Source organism: Lemur catta, chromosome 1 (assembly GCF_020740605.2).
Source record: "Lemur catta isolate mLemCat1 chromosome 1, mLemCat1.pri, whole genome shotgun sequence".
Taxonomy (NCBI): Eukaryota; Metazoa; Chordata; class Mammalia; order Primates; family Lemuridae; genus Lemur; species Lemur catta.
The window spans coordinates 107015161-107029495 of NC_059128.1; the positions used below are offsets into that span (position 1 = coordinate 107015161).

A 14335-nucleotide genomic window follows, 5' to 3' on the forward strand; every position below is an offset into this window, starting at 1 on the left:
AAATACCTATGTGGGAAAGCATTGCGTCTGTGCTCGCTTCGGCAGCACATATACTAAAATTGTGAACGATACAGAGAAGATTAGCATGGCCCCTGCGCAAGGATGACACGCAAATTCGTGTAAGCGTTCCATATTTTCCGTGCGCTGTGCCCCGCCTTTTGGCGGCCATGACGTCATACAGTCTCATTGCGCCAGCCCCCCGCCTCCCAGTGCAACGAGAAGGTCTGTGATTTGACGTGTTCTGGTACACCCCGCCTCCTGCTGCTGCGGTAGCCTCCGCGCAACCGTGTGCAGGGCAGGGGCGTTTATTGAGCGCTTGCTGCATATACAAGAGGAAAGTACGGTTTTAGGGAACTATGGATTTTCCAGCAATTTTCTTCGTTTTTCTCCCGTGACTAGGCCCTTGAAGGCGCGAGCCTGGCTCCCCAGACCCCTGTTCCTCGGGGCTGACCCTGGCGTGCGTCTGCCACGTGCCACCTGCGCGTCCTTGGCCCACCCTGGGACCATAAGGTGGACAGGACTCCGCAAGGCAATGCCTGGCCGCAAACGGGGTGCACCTGGCTCCGGAGTAGTGCCCTAACCGTAACCCTAACCCTCGGGAGGCGTCATCCCTAGGGCCGGCCTCCATCCCGCCCCGCCCCACCCCCAGACCCTGCACACACAGCCTTGGCAGCCTCCTGGCCTGGGTGAGTACCTGTGCATTGCATGTCGCCTCCTTTAGGCATTCTTTTTTTTTTTTTTTTTTGAGACAGAGTCGCGCTCTGTTGCCCGGGCTAGAGTGAGTGCCATGGCGTCAGCCCAGCTCACAGCAACCTCAAACTCCTGGGCTCAAGCGATCCTCCTGCCTCAGCCTCCCCTCCCGAGTAGCTGGGACTACAGGCATGTGCCACCATGCCCGGCTAATTTTTTCTATATATATTTTTAGTTGGCCAGATCATTTCCTTCTTTCCTTCTATTTTTAGTAGAGACTGGGGGTAGGGGTGGGGGGTCTCGCTCGTGCTCAGGCTGGTCTTGAGCTCCTGACCTCGGGCAATCCACTCACCTCGGCCTCCCAGAGTGCTAGGATTACAGGCGTGAGCCACTGCGCCCGGCCTCCTTAGGCATTCTTGAAACACCATGTTCACTGAGCGCCTGCTGTATGCCAGGTGCTTCTGCCCCACGCTCCAAAGAGAGGCAGGGACTGGCGACAGTGGGAAGCCCTGCGGGACAGGCGGAGGAGGAGACAGGCTTTGCGTGCGGCGAGGAGGCTGGAGCGGCTGCCCCGGGTTGGACAACTGCACACTCAGGCCCGCAGTGGACACTTACAGTGTTGGGAGCAATGAGCTCACAGCCCCCGGGCCCCGTGTGGGCGTTGGGGACACAGCGGGGGTCACTGCAGGCAGGTCCTGGTCCTCACAGAGCTCCGGGTCCCTCAGGGAGACAGGCGGCGGGCCGAGGGGATGTCCTCGGCTGCAGGTGGTGAGGGACCGCAGACTGGGCCTCCCAGAAAGAGGCGACACGGTGGGGGTGTCACTTCTGAATTGGACTGGGGTGTCAGGGAGGGCAGCGACGTTTCAGCTGTGACCTGGAAGGTGGGAGGGCCTCTCAGACCTGCCTGCTGGGTTACATAATCCACCTGAGTCACTCTCTTCCTGTGCACAGAGAGTGCCTGCCCTTCGCAGAGCCTGGCTTATAGCAGGCACTTAATAAATGCACACTCTTGAAATTATTATGGAAATCACCCACCACTGGCCCCCCTACCCACCCCGCAGGTCAGCTGTTGCAGACAGAGAAAAAAATTAGAGGCCAGGCCACGTCCCCCTGAGCAGGGGGCAAACCCAGCCTTGCGGTAGGGGAGATTTGGAGGTCTCTGCCCTGAGGCAGAGGGGAGCCGTGGGCTTCTCTTGGGAGGCCAACCAAGTCTCCATCGAGCGAGGTCCAGTGTTAGCCACAGGAGAACCTTGGGCACACAGAATGTGGCCAGCGCCAATGAGGAACATAATTTTAAACTTAACTCTTTTTAAAATTAATTTATGTTGAAACAGCCACATGTGGCCATCGGCTACTATTTCGGGCAGCTCGGCCCTGCAGCTCCCTCCCACCGAACGAAGACATGGGGCCCACAGGAGCAAGTTAAACCACGACCCCAAAATGTGTGGCCAGCTGCAGGACAACTGCCTGGCCTGCTCAGAAAATGCCCCTCCTGGGACTGGCGGGGACAGTTCCAAGTCTAAACCAAAAGGGAAGAGCGATAGAGGGAGAATGACTGAACACAACGCCTGAGCTTTAGGACACAGTCGGGGATGCTGGCAGGTGGGCTGGACATGGAAGGATGCTGTGATGTTGTCTTACTTGTCTGGGGTGAGGAGCCACAGTCGGGCTAGTTGAGAATTACATGGGGGCTCCAGGAGGCTCCCCAAGAAGGTGACCCCCCAGCAGGTGTGGGAAGGAGGACAGTGAATGAGCCAGGTGGGAGGGTGTTCCAGGCAGAGGGATGGCAGAGGAAAGGTCCTGTTGCCGGCTGGGTCTGATGGTTTGAGGCACAGCAAGGAGAAGGCCTGTGTGCCCAGAGCAGAGGGCACCGGAGAGAACATGGGCTGAGATAACGCCAGGTCATGCAGGGCCTGAGGAACATCTTTGTTGAGGGGTTAACGGGGAGCCCTGGGCAGATTGGAAACACAGGAGGTTCCTGCACCATCTCTGGAGTTCAAGGCTCCTGCAGGTGGAGATTCTATTGTTATTATCTTTTTTTTTTTTTTGAGACAGGGTCTTGCTCTGTCACCCAGGCTGGAGTGCAGTGGTGTCATCACAGCTCACTGTAGCCTCAAACTCCTGGGCTCAAGCGATCCTCCCAACTCAGCCTCCCAAGTAGCTGGGACTACAGCCGTGTGCCACCAAGCCCAGCTAATTTTTTTCTACTTTTATTAGAGACGGGGTCTCCCTCTTACTCAAGCTGGTCTGAGCTTTGCTCTGGCCTCAGCCTCCCAAAGCGCTGGGATTACAGGTGTGAGCCACTGCACCTGGCTATTTAATTTTTTATTGCTATTTCTGTTTTGTTGTTGTCCACACATTGTGCATGTTCCCCCCACAGGTGTCCTCCAGGGGATGCATCAGGAGCGAGCCGGGTTGAGATGAGCAGAATGGTGAAGAACAAAGAGAGCATCTGAAGTCTGCAAGGGGGTGCCCAAAGCACCCCCCAAGGGACCCAGCCTGGGTGCTGCCCTGATCCCTGGGGACCCACTCAGAACCCACACACTACAAGGAAGGGATTGCGCAGGAAGTGGTTGCAGTTAAGGGGCCACCTGCCCCAGGGCCTTTGCCACACCTGCAACTCCCTATGCCCCACCACCAAGACTCCCCAGCTGGGCCTCCCAGCCCAGCACCCAAGGCCCTGCCCGACTGCCCAGTGCAGTGACACCCCACAGCATCTGCACTTGGCCTCCTCCAAACCCTGCATCCTGCCACAGCTGCCTAAGTCTCCCCAGGGGTCCATCCTGGACAAACCGGTGAGTGTCCAGGGAAGGACAACTGCAGAGGCCCAGACCTCCCTTTGGAGAGAAAGCTGAGGAGTCCTCAGGGCCTCTCCAGATTCCCGCAGCTGATGCCAAAATTCCAAAGATTTTGACATCTATTGATTCAACAAGCCCTTATCTCTGTGCTGGTGCCCTCCGAGCATTTCACAAATATTAATCCATTTCATGTGGACAAGAGCCCTGGGAGTGGAAGCTTATCAGCCCCATGTTACAGATGAGGACTCAGGCACAGAGAGGTGGAGAAATTGCATAAGGTCACACAGCCACATGGGGAGCTGGGAGTCAAACCCAAGCTCTAAGGCGGGGAGTTGGGAGTGTTGAGGTCATAGAATTATATAGAATTATGTAAGTCCATAAATTTGAGGTTCTTGGGTTTCTAGAATTCTAAGGTTCCCCAGGATTTCCAATGCTGGGATGTGTGAGTCTTGATCTGTTGGGCTCTGGGATGTTGAGTGTTGAGACCTGGGGTCGTTAAACTTTTTCTGTAAAAAGCCAAACGGTCTATATTTTCAGCTTTGTTGACAACGACTTGACTGTGGCACTATAGGGAAAAAAACGTGGTAAATGACAGTTAAATGAACGGGCATTGTGAATAAACCTCTGTCTGTGTGACTGCTGATAGAATGTTATATAATTTCCATATGTCTTGGCATATTTTTCCTCTTTTTATTTTTTTCATTTTAACCACTTAAAAAACGTGAAACCCATTCTTAGCTCCCGGGCCTTACAAAAATAGGCAGTGGCTGGATTTGGCACAGGTCAAGAACACAGCTGTCCATGGCCTGTGGGTGAATGGGTCCTAGAGAAACAATATTGAAATAGAAAGAAAGAAAGAAAAAGGAAAAGAACACAGCTGTCCAACAGAAACATAAGGCAAGCTACCTATATAATTTTTTAAGTTTTCCTGGCAGCCACATTAAAAGAACTAAAAGAAAACAAAGTGAAATTCACTTTAATACTGTATTTTATGGAATACAATATAGTGAAGCAATTACCATTTCAACACGTAATCAATATGGAAAATTATTAATGAGATATTTTACAGATTTGGGGTACCAAGTCTTTGGAATCCAGTGTGTGTCTCCCAATCCCAGAGCATCTCAACCTGGGTGCTAAAGTCTCCTCCGAAATACTCACTTGTACAGCGTTTAGACTTCACAAAGGTTACACTGAAAAGGAAAATCCACACATAACCAAACTGTTTTAAATATACGTGAAAGTTTTCCAAAAACTGAATCCAGTGTCAGTTTTAAATTTTTTATTGAAATTAATTGGAATTAAAGACAATGGAGTAGTTGCTTCCCTGGTGGCACCAGCCACACTTCAGACTCCTGCGCTGCATGCCCAGGGGTGGGCGGGTTCTTCTAGGGTTTGGAGGTCCCTGGGGTCCTGGTCTGCTTGTGTCTGCAGTTGAGCTCCTGCCCAACCCTCAGAGGCCCCAAGCCAGCTACCCCCCAGACCCCCTGAGACACTGTGGAAGGACCCAGTGCCCAGGACACAGCCTCACATGCAACCTTCCTGTCCCAGAGACCCCCAGCTCAGGACGGTGTCCCCTGAGGGTTGCTGGGGCCCCCCCCCTGGACACAGCAGGGGCCACAGCATTGTGAGGCAACCCAGGGACATGGCGCCCACATCCACCAACCCCCACAGGCTGGAGGGGGCGCCTGGGGGACTGCACCAGCCACATTCCTGCCGCCACTGGCCTCCAGCACCCCGGGTGCCTGTGCACCTGCAGGACCCACAGAGGATCCACCCAAACCACCCACACCCCGCTGACCCCCACGGCTCTCCACTCAGGCACCTATTCCTGCACTCGGGACCAGACTGTCTCATTGTCACTGTTCACTGGTCCCCATTCCAGAGACAATGAAACTGACCCAGAGGGGAAAGGGTTTACCCAAAACCACTGGGAGGACTTGAACCCTGAAGAAAGGAGCCTTCAGACAGATAGAAGGGGAGAAAGTCAGGCAGAGAAGAAACAGACATCTGGGGAGTAGGGCATCAGGGAGGAATGTGCCCCAGGGAAGGGACGGGTGAGTCAACTCTGAGCCCTCGCAGAGCCCAGCCAGCCACTTGTCCAATGTGTCAAACTCCTACTCACGCTTCAAAACCCCTTCTCCCACATCTGCTCTTACATGCAGCTTTCTTTGAACCCCTGGCCCCAAGCCCATCCTTCTGTCCTGCACCTGCTCACATGGCGGGGGGGCTCTGTGCCTGGCTCTGTCTTCCCAGGCGGTGTTCGCCAGGAGCCGGCGTCTCCTAACAACAGATTGTCCCAGAAGACATGGCAGGGAGATTTTCATGAATAAACCTGTGCATGCATGAACAAATAAGTGAGTGAATTCCTGGATAAGTGAATCCACTTATTTGGCTATTGACTTATTAATTTATTGATTTATTTGTAACCACCCATCCCATCAAAGCCCCAGCTCCAATGACAGATACCACCTATGGAGTGCCAACTGTGTGCCTGGCCTGGTGTGCTTGGCAGCCTCAGCCCTGTCCCCAGGGCATCTCCCGACCTCAATTCTCTGCTGTTTCACCACTTCCCCACCTCCTGGATTCTCCAGTGGCCCTCAGCCCCCAGTTCAAAGCCCCTTCTCATACACCGCCCCATTCCCCAACTGCTCTGATCTCTACAAGCTTTCAACCACTGACAGTCAGTCCTCCAGGTCTTTATACCTTTTGTTCTACCAGGAACACTATTCGCTTTTGGACTGGAGAACGCCTACCCACCCATCAAAGCCCCAGCTCCAACGGCCCCCCTCCTCTGAGGAGCCTGTCCTGGTTCACTTGTCCACCCCCAGCTATCAGTTCCTGGGAGGGGGCTAGACTGGGAGGCACCTGTAAGTGGCAGACAGGGGCTCTCACTCGTGCCCCAAAGGGATTCAGGGGGCTGCCCCTCAATTCCCGCTCTCCCACCATCGTGCAGAAGGGTACACGGAGACCCAGAAAGTGTGAGAGCCGCCTAGCAGCTCCCAGCAGGAAAAGGGCAGGGATGCTGTGTCTTGGCAGTCCGGAGCCCCTGCCCCTCCCTGCCTCAGTTTCCCGTTGTTTCAGAGAGTTCGAGGAGCCCCTCCCAGCCGCTGGGGATGGGGGTCCGGGGGCTACCGAGGGGGCTCAGGAAGTGTGCGGCCGCAGGAATTCGGCGCTTCCAGGCCTTATAAGGACATTAGCGCTCCCGGCCAATCGGCGGCGGGGGGCGTGGCGCCCAGCCCGGCCCCGCGGTCCCCGCCAGCGTCCGCCCCGTCCCGGCCCGCGCGCCCGGCCGCTCCCGCCAGCCATGAGCTCCACGCAGTTCAACAAGGGACCTTCGTACGGGCTTTCGGCCGAGGTCAAGAACCGGGTGAGTGGGGGGCGCGCCCTGGAGCCCCGCGGCCGCGGCCGTCGCGCGCTCGGTGCAGGCAACAAGTGGGGGCGCCCCGCCGGGCTCCCCCACGACAAGCGCGCAGTGCATTCACACCTGGGACAAGTGTCGCCTCTCCCTGGCCTCTGGGTGGTCTGGGGAGCGCTCCCTGGGGCTCCCCAAGTCTGGGGAGCAGTGAGGTCTGACATCTGGGGGAAGTGACCCACCCATCTCCCCAGCATCAAGGGGCAGCTGGGCCTAACCTCTTCCCCTAGTCCTGCCCCCAGATTCCCCATCGCCCAGGCCTGGGCCCCTTGAAGGCTTCAAGGCCCAAGAATGCCTTGAGGGGCCTGGGGGACCCCGCAGCCCCTGCTTCTCCTCTCCTGGCCACACTTCTCCTTTTTTGGCCACTTAAGCTTCAGGAGGGGAAGAGGAAGGGGGGGTCCTGGTGTTTTTTTGAGAAGGGTGTGAGCCCCCCCACGGGAATTTCCCCGGCCTCTCTTACACCTGAGGGGGGGGGTCCCCTTAGGCAGCTAGTTTCCTTCTGCATTCTCTTCCTCCCTAGCTGATGAATTTAAAGGGACACCAAGGGGGTTCCCTGAAGGTGGCCCTAAAAATGTATGGGTTTTGTAACCTAGAGGCATGAAATGGGACGAGGGGGAGATACTTTTTAAGAAACCACTTGTGATTCTGGCTCAGAGAGGGGCAGACACTTCTGAAGGGTCACACAGCAGGGGCTGGGGCATGCTAGGGAGGGGAGGTCCACCGCCTGACACCTAGGGCCCTTCCAGCTGGAGGGGGTGTCATCCTGACCATCCCCACACGCACACCCACCAGGCACCTGGGAATGTGGCCTCACCACCGGCTCCTGCCAGGAAGCCTGCCCAGGCACGCCAAGGGCACAGGCACCAGCCCTGCCAGCTTCTGCTAGGCACCTGCCACTGGTGATACCCCAGGGCCCACACACAGGGTGGGAGAGAATTTCTGCATGGCCCCTGTGAGCTCCTGGAAGCCATCCCATGTGACAAGCCCTTTGGCAAAAGGGGAAGCCACGGCTTGCGGGAGCCAGGGTCCCCCAGTGAGCCCAGAGGCTCTGGACTCCCCACTAAACGTGCTGCCTCACTCTGGGAAACTTGGGAAGGGCTGGATGTTGAGCCCACCTGTAACTGCACAGAGGCACTTTAGGGGTGCTGCTATGCGTGTGTGGCTCAGAGACGGTGTTGCAGTTGCCCAGAACTGCACAGCCTGCAAGTAGCAGAGCTGAGACTAGAACCTGGACCAGGGGGATCCAATGCCTTGTGGCCCCTGGCTCCCCCAGGCAATCTGGGCACCCCCACACCTGGGGCAGCGGAAGTGGGAGAGGGCAGGGCTCCGTGAGGGTGGGGCAGTTTCCGGAGACGAGAAGGGTGGGTGGGCAGGCAGGCTGCCACCTGCCCCGGTGGGGCTGAGGTGAGAGGCTGGAGGAACAGCCCGGGGGATCCCTGTTGCCGGGTCTCAGTTCTCCTGTCTGGCCAGCTTGCCAGGCAGCTAAAGGGTCACACCCCAATTGGAAACCGGCTTCCTGTGGCTTCTGCCCACTCCCCCATCCGTGTTAACTGCCTAAGAGGAGGGAGACCCGGAGACCTCCCTCCTCTGCCCCTCCGTGCTTCAGTTTACCCCTGGCTGGACGGCTCTGGGGCAGGCTTATGTCCAGCTGTCTCTCTGAGATTCTGAGGCCCTGCGATCCCCGCTGGGGGGTCTGGACCCGCTGGGAGCAGCTGGTCCCGATTTAGCAGGGGAGGCAGCGGCGCATTCCTGGCAGTTTGTGGTGTGCAGGAATGTGCCGAGGGCCTCCAGGCAGCCGGGAGAGGGAGCTGCGGGTGGGTGGGGTGGGCAGGGCAGGCCAGGCACCTCTGTCCTGGAACCTGGCCTCTCCACCCCAGGAGCCGGAAAGGACAGGGCCCAGCTGGGCAGGGCAGTGCTCCGGGCCTGCCTTTCTCATTCCTGGGGTGGATGGAGCCACCGTCTGGGCAGGGCTGCCCCTCCCCCCAGAGGCCGTGGGAACTAGGGACAGGAGAGCAAGCGCCTTTGTCTCCTCTGTGCTGTGGGGTTCCCAGGCGGGAGCCAGGAAATGAGGGCGCAGCTCTGGAGACCCTTACCCAAGGGAGATGGGAAAACTGAGGCTGAGAGACATGCAGGGAGGTGGGCGCAGAGCTGGGGCGGGGGTCGGGCCTGCTCCTGGGTCCTGCTGTCCCCCTGGGGAAAGGCCGCCCTTTCTCATGGCGCAGAGGAGGGCAGTGGACTCTTCAGCAGAAACACCCAGAGCTGCACAGTCTGGTTGTGGACAGGGGGCAGGGAGGGATCCAGGAGCTGGTCCAGGCTGCCCCATCTCCCTGCATCTCCCGTGGGTCTCCCTGGGCCCGGCCATTCCTGCTTTCCTGGCCTTTGATGCTCTGAGATACTGCAGTGGGGAACAGGCAGTTGTGTGCTCCTGGGCAGCGGTGTGCACTAACCTCACAGAGGACCTTAAGCATTTTCATACAGCTCACCAGTGACCGCAGAGACAGCACCGAGCAGGATGTAGGGGACTTGGACCTTCAGCAAGGACATACATCATGTAACAGGAGGTGGAGAAAAACACTGGAAGAAAAATAAAGTCGGGTCAGAGAGACAGGGATATGAGGGGGACCGTTGTAGCCAGAGTGGCAAGGGGAGTCCTCCCCCAGAAGGTGACCTTCAATCTGTGGCTGGACTGAAGGGAGGGATGGAGTCAGGCAAACACCTGAGGCCACAGTGACAGTACAGTGTGTGCAAAGGCCCTGAGGCAGGAAATAGCCTGGCAGGTTTGAGACACAGAAAGGTTTGGCAGTTCCTCTGTAAGTTAGACACAGAATTTCCACATGGCCCAGCAATTCCTCTGCTGGGTACACACCCAGGAGAATTGAAAGCAGGTGTTCAAACAAAACTTGCACACCCATGTTCACCGCAGCACTATTCACAACAGTCAGAAGGTGGAAACAACCCAAGTGTCCATCAAGGATCAGTGAATAAACACAATGTGGTCCATTCATGCAGTACATACAGTGGAATATTACTCAGCCATGAAAAGGGACAAGGCTGTGACGCAGGCTACAACATGGGTGGACCTTGAGGACGTTGAGCTCGGTGAGAGACATCAGACACAGAAGGACACACAGTGTGTGACTCCATTTATATGAAATGTCCAGAACAGGCAGATCCACAGAAATGGGACATGGATTCATGGATGTGGGGGAGTGGGGTGGCACTGCTGGTGGGAAAGGGGAGGGTGGGCTTGGATGGGGTGGGGAGCTCCAGGCTCCTCTGTGTCTTCTTGCCTTGGAGTCACAGGCCCCACTCCATGAGGAGCCTTGGGGGCTTTCTCTGGGTATCTCCTCACTGCAGCTCAGCCCTGTGCCCTTTGCCCTGCCAGCTCCTGTCCAAATATGATCCTCAGAAGGAGGCCGAACTCCGCAGCTGGATTGAGGGTCTCACTGGCCTCCCTATCGGCCCCGACTTCCAGAAAGGTCTGAAGGATGGGATTATCTTATGCACGTGAGTACATACACAGACACATGCTTTATCACCCTGACTGGTTGCACCCCACACGCTGTTTGAAGCTTGCTTTTCACTTGCTGAGTCTTGCGTCTTTCTTGTCTTATTGCTTTGTTGAGGCTCTCTGGCAGGGGGCATCCTTACCTTACTCCCTCCCTTTCATGGTAGAATAAAGTTTCCAGAGGCCTTTCCTTGTCGCATCCTATTCAACCATCCTTCAAACATTCCCTGGTCTTGCCCATTAAACATTTTAATGGAAACTCCCAGGTTCACTCCCCAAAATCAGTGGTTCTGGGTTATACTCCCAATACTGGCTATTGTCAGTGTTTGGCAGCTTTGCTTGTTTGGTGGGTGAAAATCGCTTTATAAGAGGGGAGGCTGAGGTTTGGTGAGAGGTTTGCCCAGGAAGACATGAGTGGATGACATTAGGACCCTGGTCTTTAGGGTTTCTCTGTGCTAAGGGAGGTTCCTGTTCCCTTCCTCCCCAGACTCATGAACAAGCTGCAGCCAGGCTCAGTCCCCAAGATCAACCGCTCCATGCAAAATTGGCACCAGGTGAGGGACTGGTGGGATGGAGTTAGGATCCCACCTGACAGGTGGGTAGACTGAGGTCCACTCACCATCCCTCTCCTGCCCCCTCCCAGCTAGAAAACCTCTCCAACTTCATCAAGGCCATGGTCAGCTACGGCATGAACCCCGTGGACCTGTTCGAGGCCAACGACCTGTTTGAGAGTGGGAACATGACGCAGGTGCAGGTGTCTCTTCTGGCCCTGGCGGGGAAGGTAAGGCCCAGGGACGGGCAGCAACCTGCCCCGAGTCACACAGCAGGCGAGATGGCTGCAAATGTGTCCACGTTCTTTGTGGGTTGGAACAGTAAATCAGGCAGAAGGAAAAGGGACTGGGTTGGATGGAGTGTTGCAGGAACAGGGGGAAGGTTTTTATGTTGGGGAATTGTGCTCCAAATGGAGTTTTCAGAAACCCCCGATGGCTGCCACATGGGGAGTGCAGGCCAGGGGGGTGCTGGGGGCCAGTGTCCAGGTGAGAGGGGGACCAGGGTGGCAGGGGGGGCTGGGTAGAATGAAGTGGTGGAAGAGGGAGAGGGGGACAGGACAGGACACCCCCAGAATTCTTGTTCTCAGCCCAGGAAGGCTATTGCCTAAGGTGGGGTGGCCGGAAGCTCCGTTACGGGCATGCAGAGTCCCCTGGGGCTGGACTTGGGGTCCCTGGCTGCCCATCTCTGATCCTCCTGCCTTCTCCCCTGCCAGGCCAAGACCAAGGGGCTGCAGAGTGGCGTGGATATCGGCGTCAAGTACTCAGAGAAGCAGGAGAGGAACTTCGACGATGCCACCATGAAGGCGGGCCAGTGTGTCATTGGGCTGCAGGTGCGGGTGGACCCTGGGGCCCCCAGCAGCAAGGGCAGGGGGCTCCCATGTGATACCTCGCCCTGGATCTCTGGGATCACCTCAAGTCTGGGGGAGGGTCTGGAGGCCACTGGGGGCAACGGCCTGATCTCTCCTGCCTACCTCCCTGCAGATGGGCACAAACAAATGTGCCAGCCAGTCGGGCATGACGGCGTACGGCACGCGGCGGCATCTCTACGACCCCAAGAACCATATCCTGCCGCCCATGGACCACTCAACCATCAGTCTGCAGATGGGCACAAACAAATGTGCCAGCCAGGTGGGCTCACCCCGTCCCCGGCTGTCCCCAGCCTGTCCCCGAGAGCACCTCCTGCTGAAAACCCCACTCTGGGTTTCCCTCCTCCCTCTCTGTCTCTGCAGCCTCAGCTCTCTTTCCAGCTTGCTGTGTGTCCCTGGGGAAGTTACTGCCTCACTCTGGGCCCTAGTTTCCCTCAAGGATTGCCAGAAGGTCCACCCAATTCTGATGTTTTTAGATCTTGCGATTCCCAGGTTTTCTGCCATGTGGAATGTATCAGTGTGAATGTTCTGGAGATCTCAGACCCCCAGAAGGCCTCAGCTGCCGCCAGGAGGAGCTTCCTGGCTGGCAGGGAGAGAGCTGGACCCAGACATTCCTGGTTCCAGGTGGTCAGGGCTGAGACAGGGGAGAGGGTCCCTGGTAATGAAGGTTCACGCTCAGCATAGAGTCAGAAAGGAGGGGGTGTCCAAACAAAGCTTGGGGGGACCACCGCAGTTAGGCACCCTAAGTGCAAAGGTGAGGCAGAGGGAAATGGTGTGGGAATTCACGAAAGGTCCCCTCTTCTGTCTGGCCTGATGATACTCTCTCCTCCCTCTCCAGGTGGGCATGACAGCTCCTGGGACCCGGCGGCACATCTATGACACCAAGCTAGGCACCGACAAGTGTGACAACTCCTCCATGTCCTTGCAGATGGGCTACACGCAGGGCGCCAACCAGAGCGGCCAGGTCTTTGGCCTGGGCCGGCAGATATATGATCCCAAGTACTGCCCACAAGGCCTGGCAGCTGACGGGGCCCCACCAGGTGCCGGTGACTGCCCAGGCCCCGGCGAGGCTCCGGAGTATCCCCCCTACTACCAGGAGGAGGCCGGCTACTGAGGCACCCATGCATGCTGTCTCTCCACATCATCATCCTATCTGGGTTTTTGGGTTTTTCTGTGTTTTCGGCTTTTTTTTTCTTTCTTTTTTAACATGTTCAGTGCTGCCAACCGAGGGTCTACAGGCGACTGGGTGGGATCAGGCGGCAGATCCCACCTGCCTTGCAGGACTGAGCCACCAGGCTGAGGGCAAAGGGGCCGTATCCAGATATGTGTGTGGTGGGGCTAGGGGTGGTCCCTGCCAGGGCACAGGCAGGTGGTGGGCTGAGCCGGGCTGAGCCCAGCCAGGCTGAGCTGAGCCGTGTGGGGCAGGAGAGACCTGCACAGGGAGGGGAACTGGCCCCCAAATGGTTTCCGGTTTCAACTCTTTCTCTTCCCTTTTGTCTACCAATCAGTTTGTGGTTTCTGTACCCACAGAAGTTTCAGGAAGTTTTAACAAAAGAAAAATATTCTTTTTTCCAAGGGAATGGGGCGGGGATGGTGGAGGGGTGCTGGGAAGTGCATCCCCTGGGAGGCAGCCAGGCCACAGTCCTAAATTATTTTAGGATCCTGAGCAACTGGATTTCCTTAGGACCCTCAGGCCAACAACCCTGAGCTGGCCCAGGGACCCCGTGGGGAAACTGAGGCCCATGCAGGACAATGGAGTTCTGAGTGGTTAAAGCAAAGCCAGACCCCCTCTCCAAACTCCTGCCCCCACCCCCTGTGGAGCCTCATTAGGGTTTTTGTTTGTTTGTTTTGAGACAGAGTCTCACTCTCACCCTGGGTGTAGCACAGTGGCATCATTGTAACTCACTGCAGCCTCCAACTCCTGGTCTCAAGCGATCCTCTGCCTCAGCCTCCCCAGCAGCTGGGACTACAGGCTCCAGCCACTGTCCCCCCACCTCCCCAGCCCACCTAATTTTTCTATTTTTAGTAGAGGCACCTGCCTGGGCCTCCCAACGTGCAGGGATTACAGGCCTGAGCCACCACACCAGGTCTTCAGTAGGTTTTAAAGAGCCCCCAGCTCCCTTCTCCCCTTTCTACCCTGTGTCCCGCCTGCCAGTATTGCACGGGACCCCCACCCAGGCCCCGGGACCATGAGATAATGTGAAATACCGACTGTGGACCAAAAGCAATAAAAACCTCTCTTTTTAGGAAAAGAAGTGTCTGAGAGCTGTAGTGGAACTTAACCTTGGTGGGGCGGGGGCTGTTTTGCTTTGGTCTTTTCTGAGGCCCTGCGGGATAAGGGGGTGGGGGCAAAGAGAAACGTCCACAGTAGCCCTGGGAGAGGGAGAAGCTGAGGCCCAACTGAGTCCAGGATGAAGGGGTGATTCCAGGGGCCAGGACTAGGGTTAAGGGAGGAGGCTGGGCTACCACCAGTTAGAAAGGAAGGGGGAGTCCCCAGCTACATCCCA

At 56.8% G+C, this 14335-nt stretch overlaps 1 protein-coding gene and 1 non-coding gene across 2 annotated transcripts; both read left to right on the forward strand.

Annotated features, from left to right (window-relative positions):
* The first annotated feature begins 29 nt into the window (after positions 1-29).
* On the forward strand, positions 30-138 carry LOC123631107. Its single transcript, XR_006732982.1, has one exon. It is a non-coding gene; the product is annotated as a U6 spliceosomal RNA (small nuclear RNA).
* Positions 139-6710: 6572 nt separating this feature from the next.
* On the forward strand, positions 6711-13701 carry CNN2 (calponin 2). Its single transcript, XM_045543347.1, has 7 exons — positions 6711-6858; positions 10289-10410; positions 10899-10965; positions 11055-11192; positions 11676-11792; positions 11944-12090; positions 12667-13701. The coding sequence occupies exons 1-7, from the start codon at positions 6796-6798 to the stop codon at positions 12940-12942; spliced, it is 930 nt and encodes a 309-aa protein (XP_045399303.1). The 5' UTR covers positions 6711-6795; the 3' UTR covers positions 12943-13701.
* Positions 13702-14335: the final 634 nt, after the last annotated feature.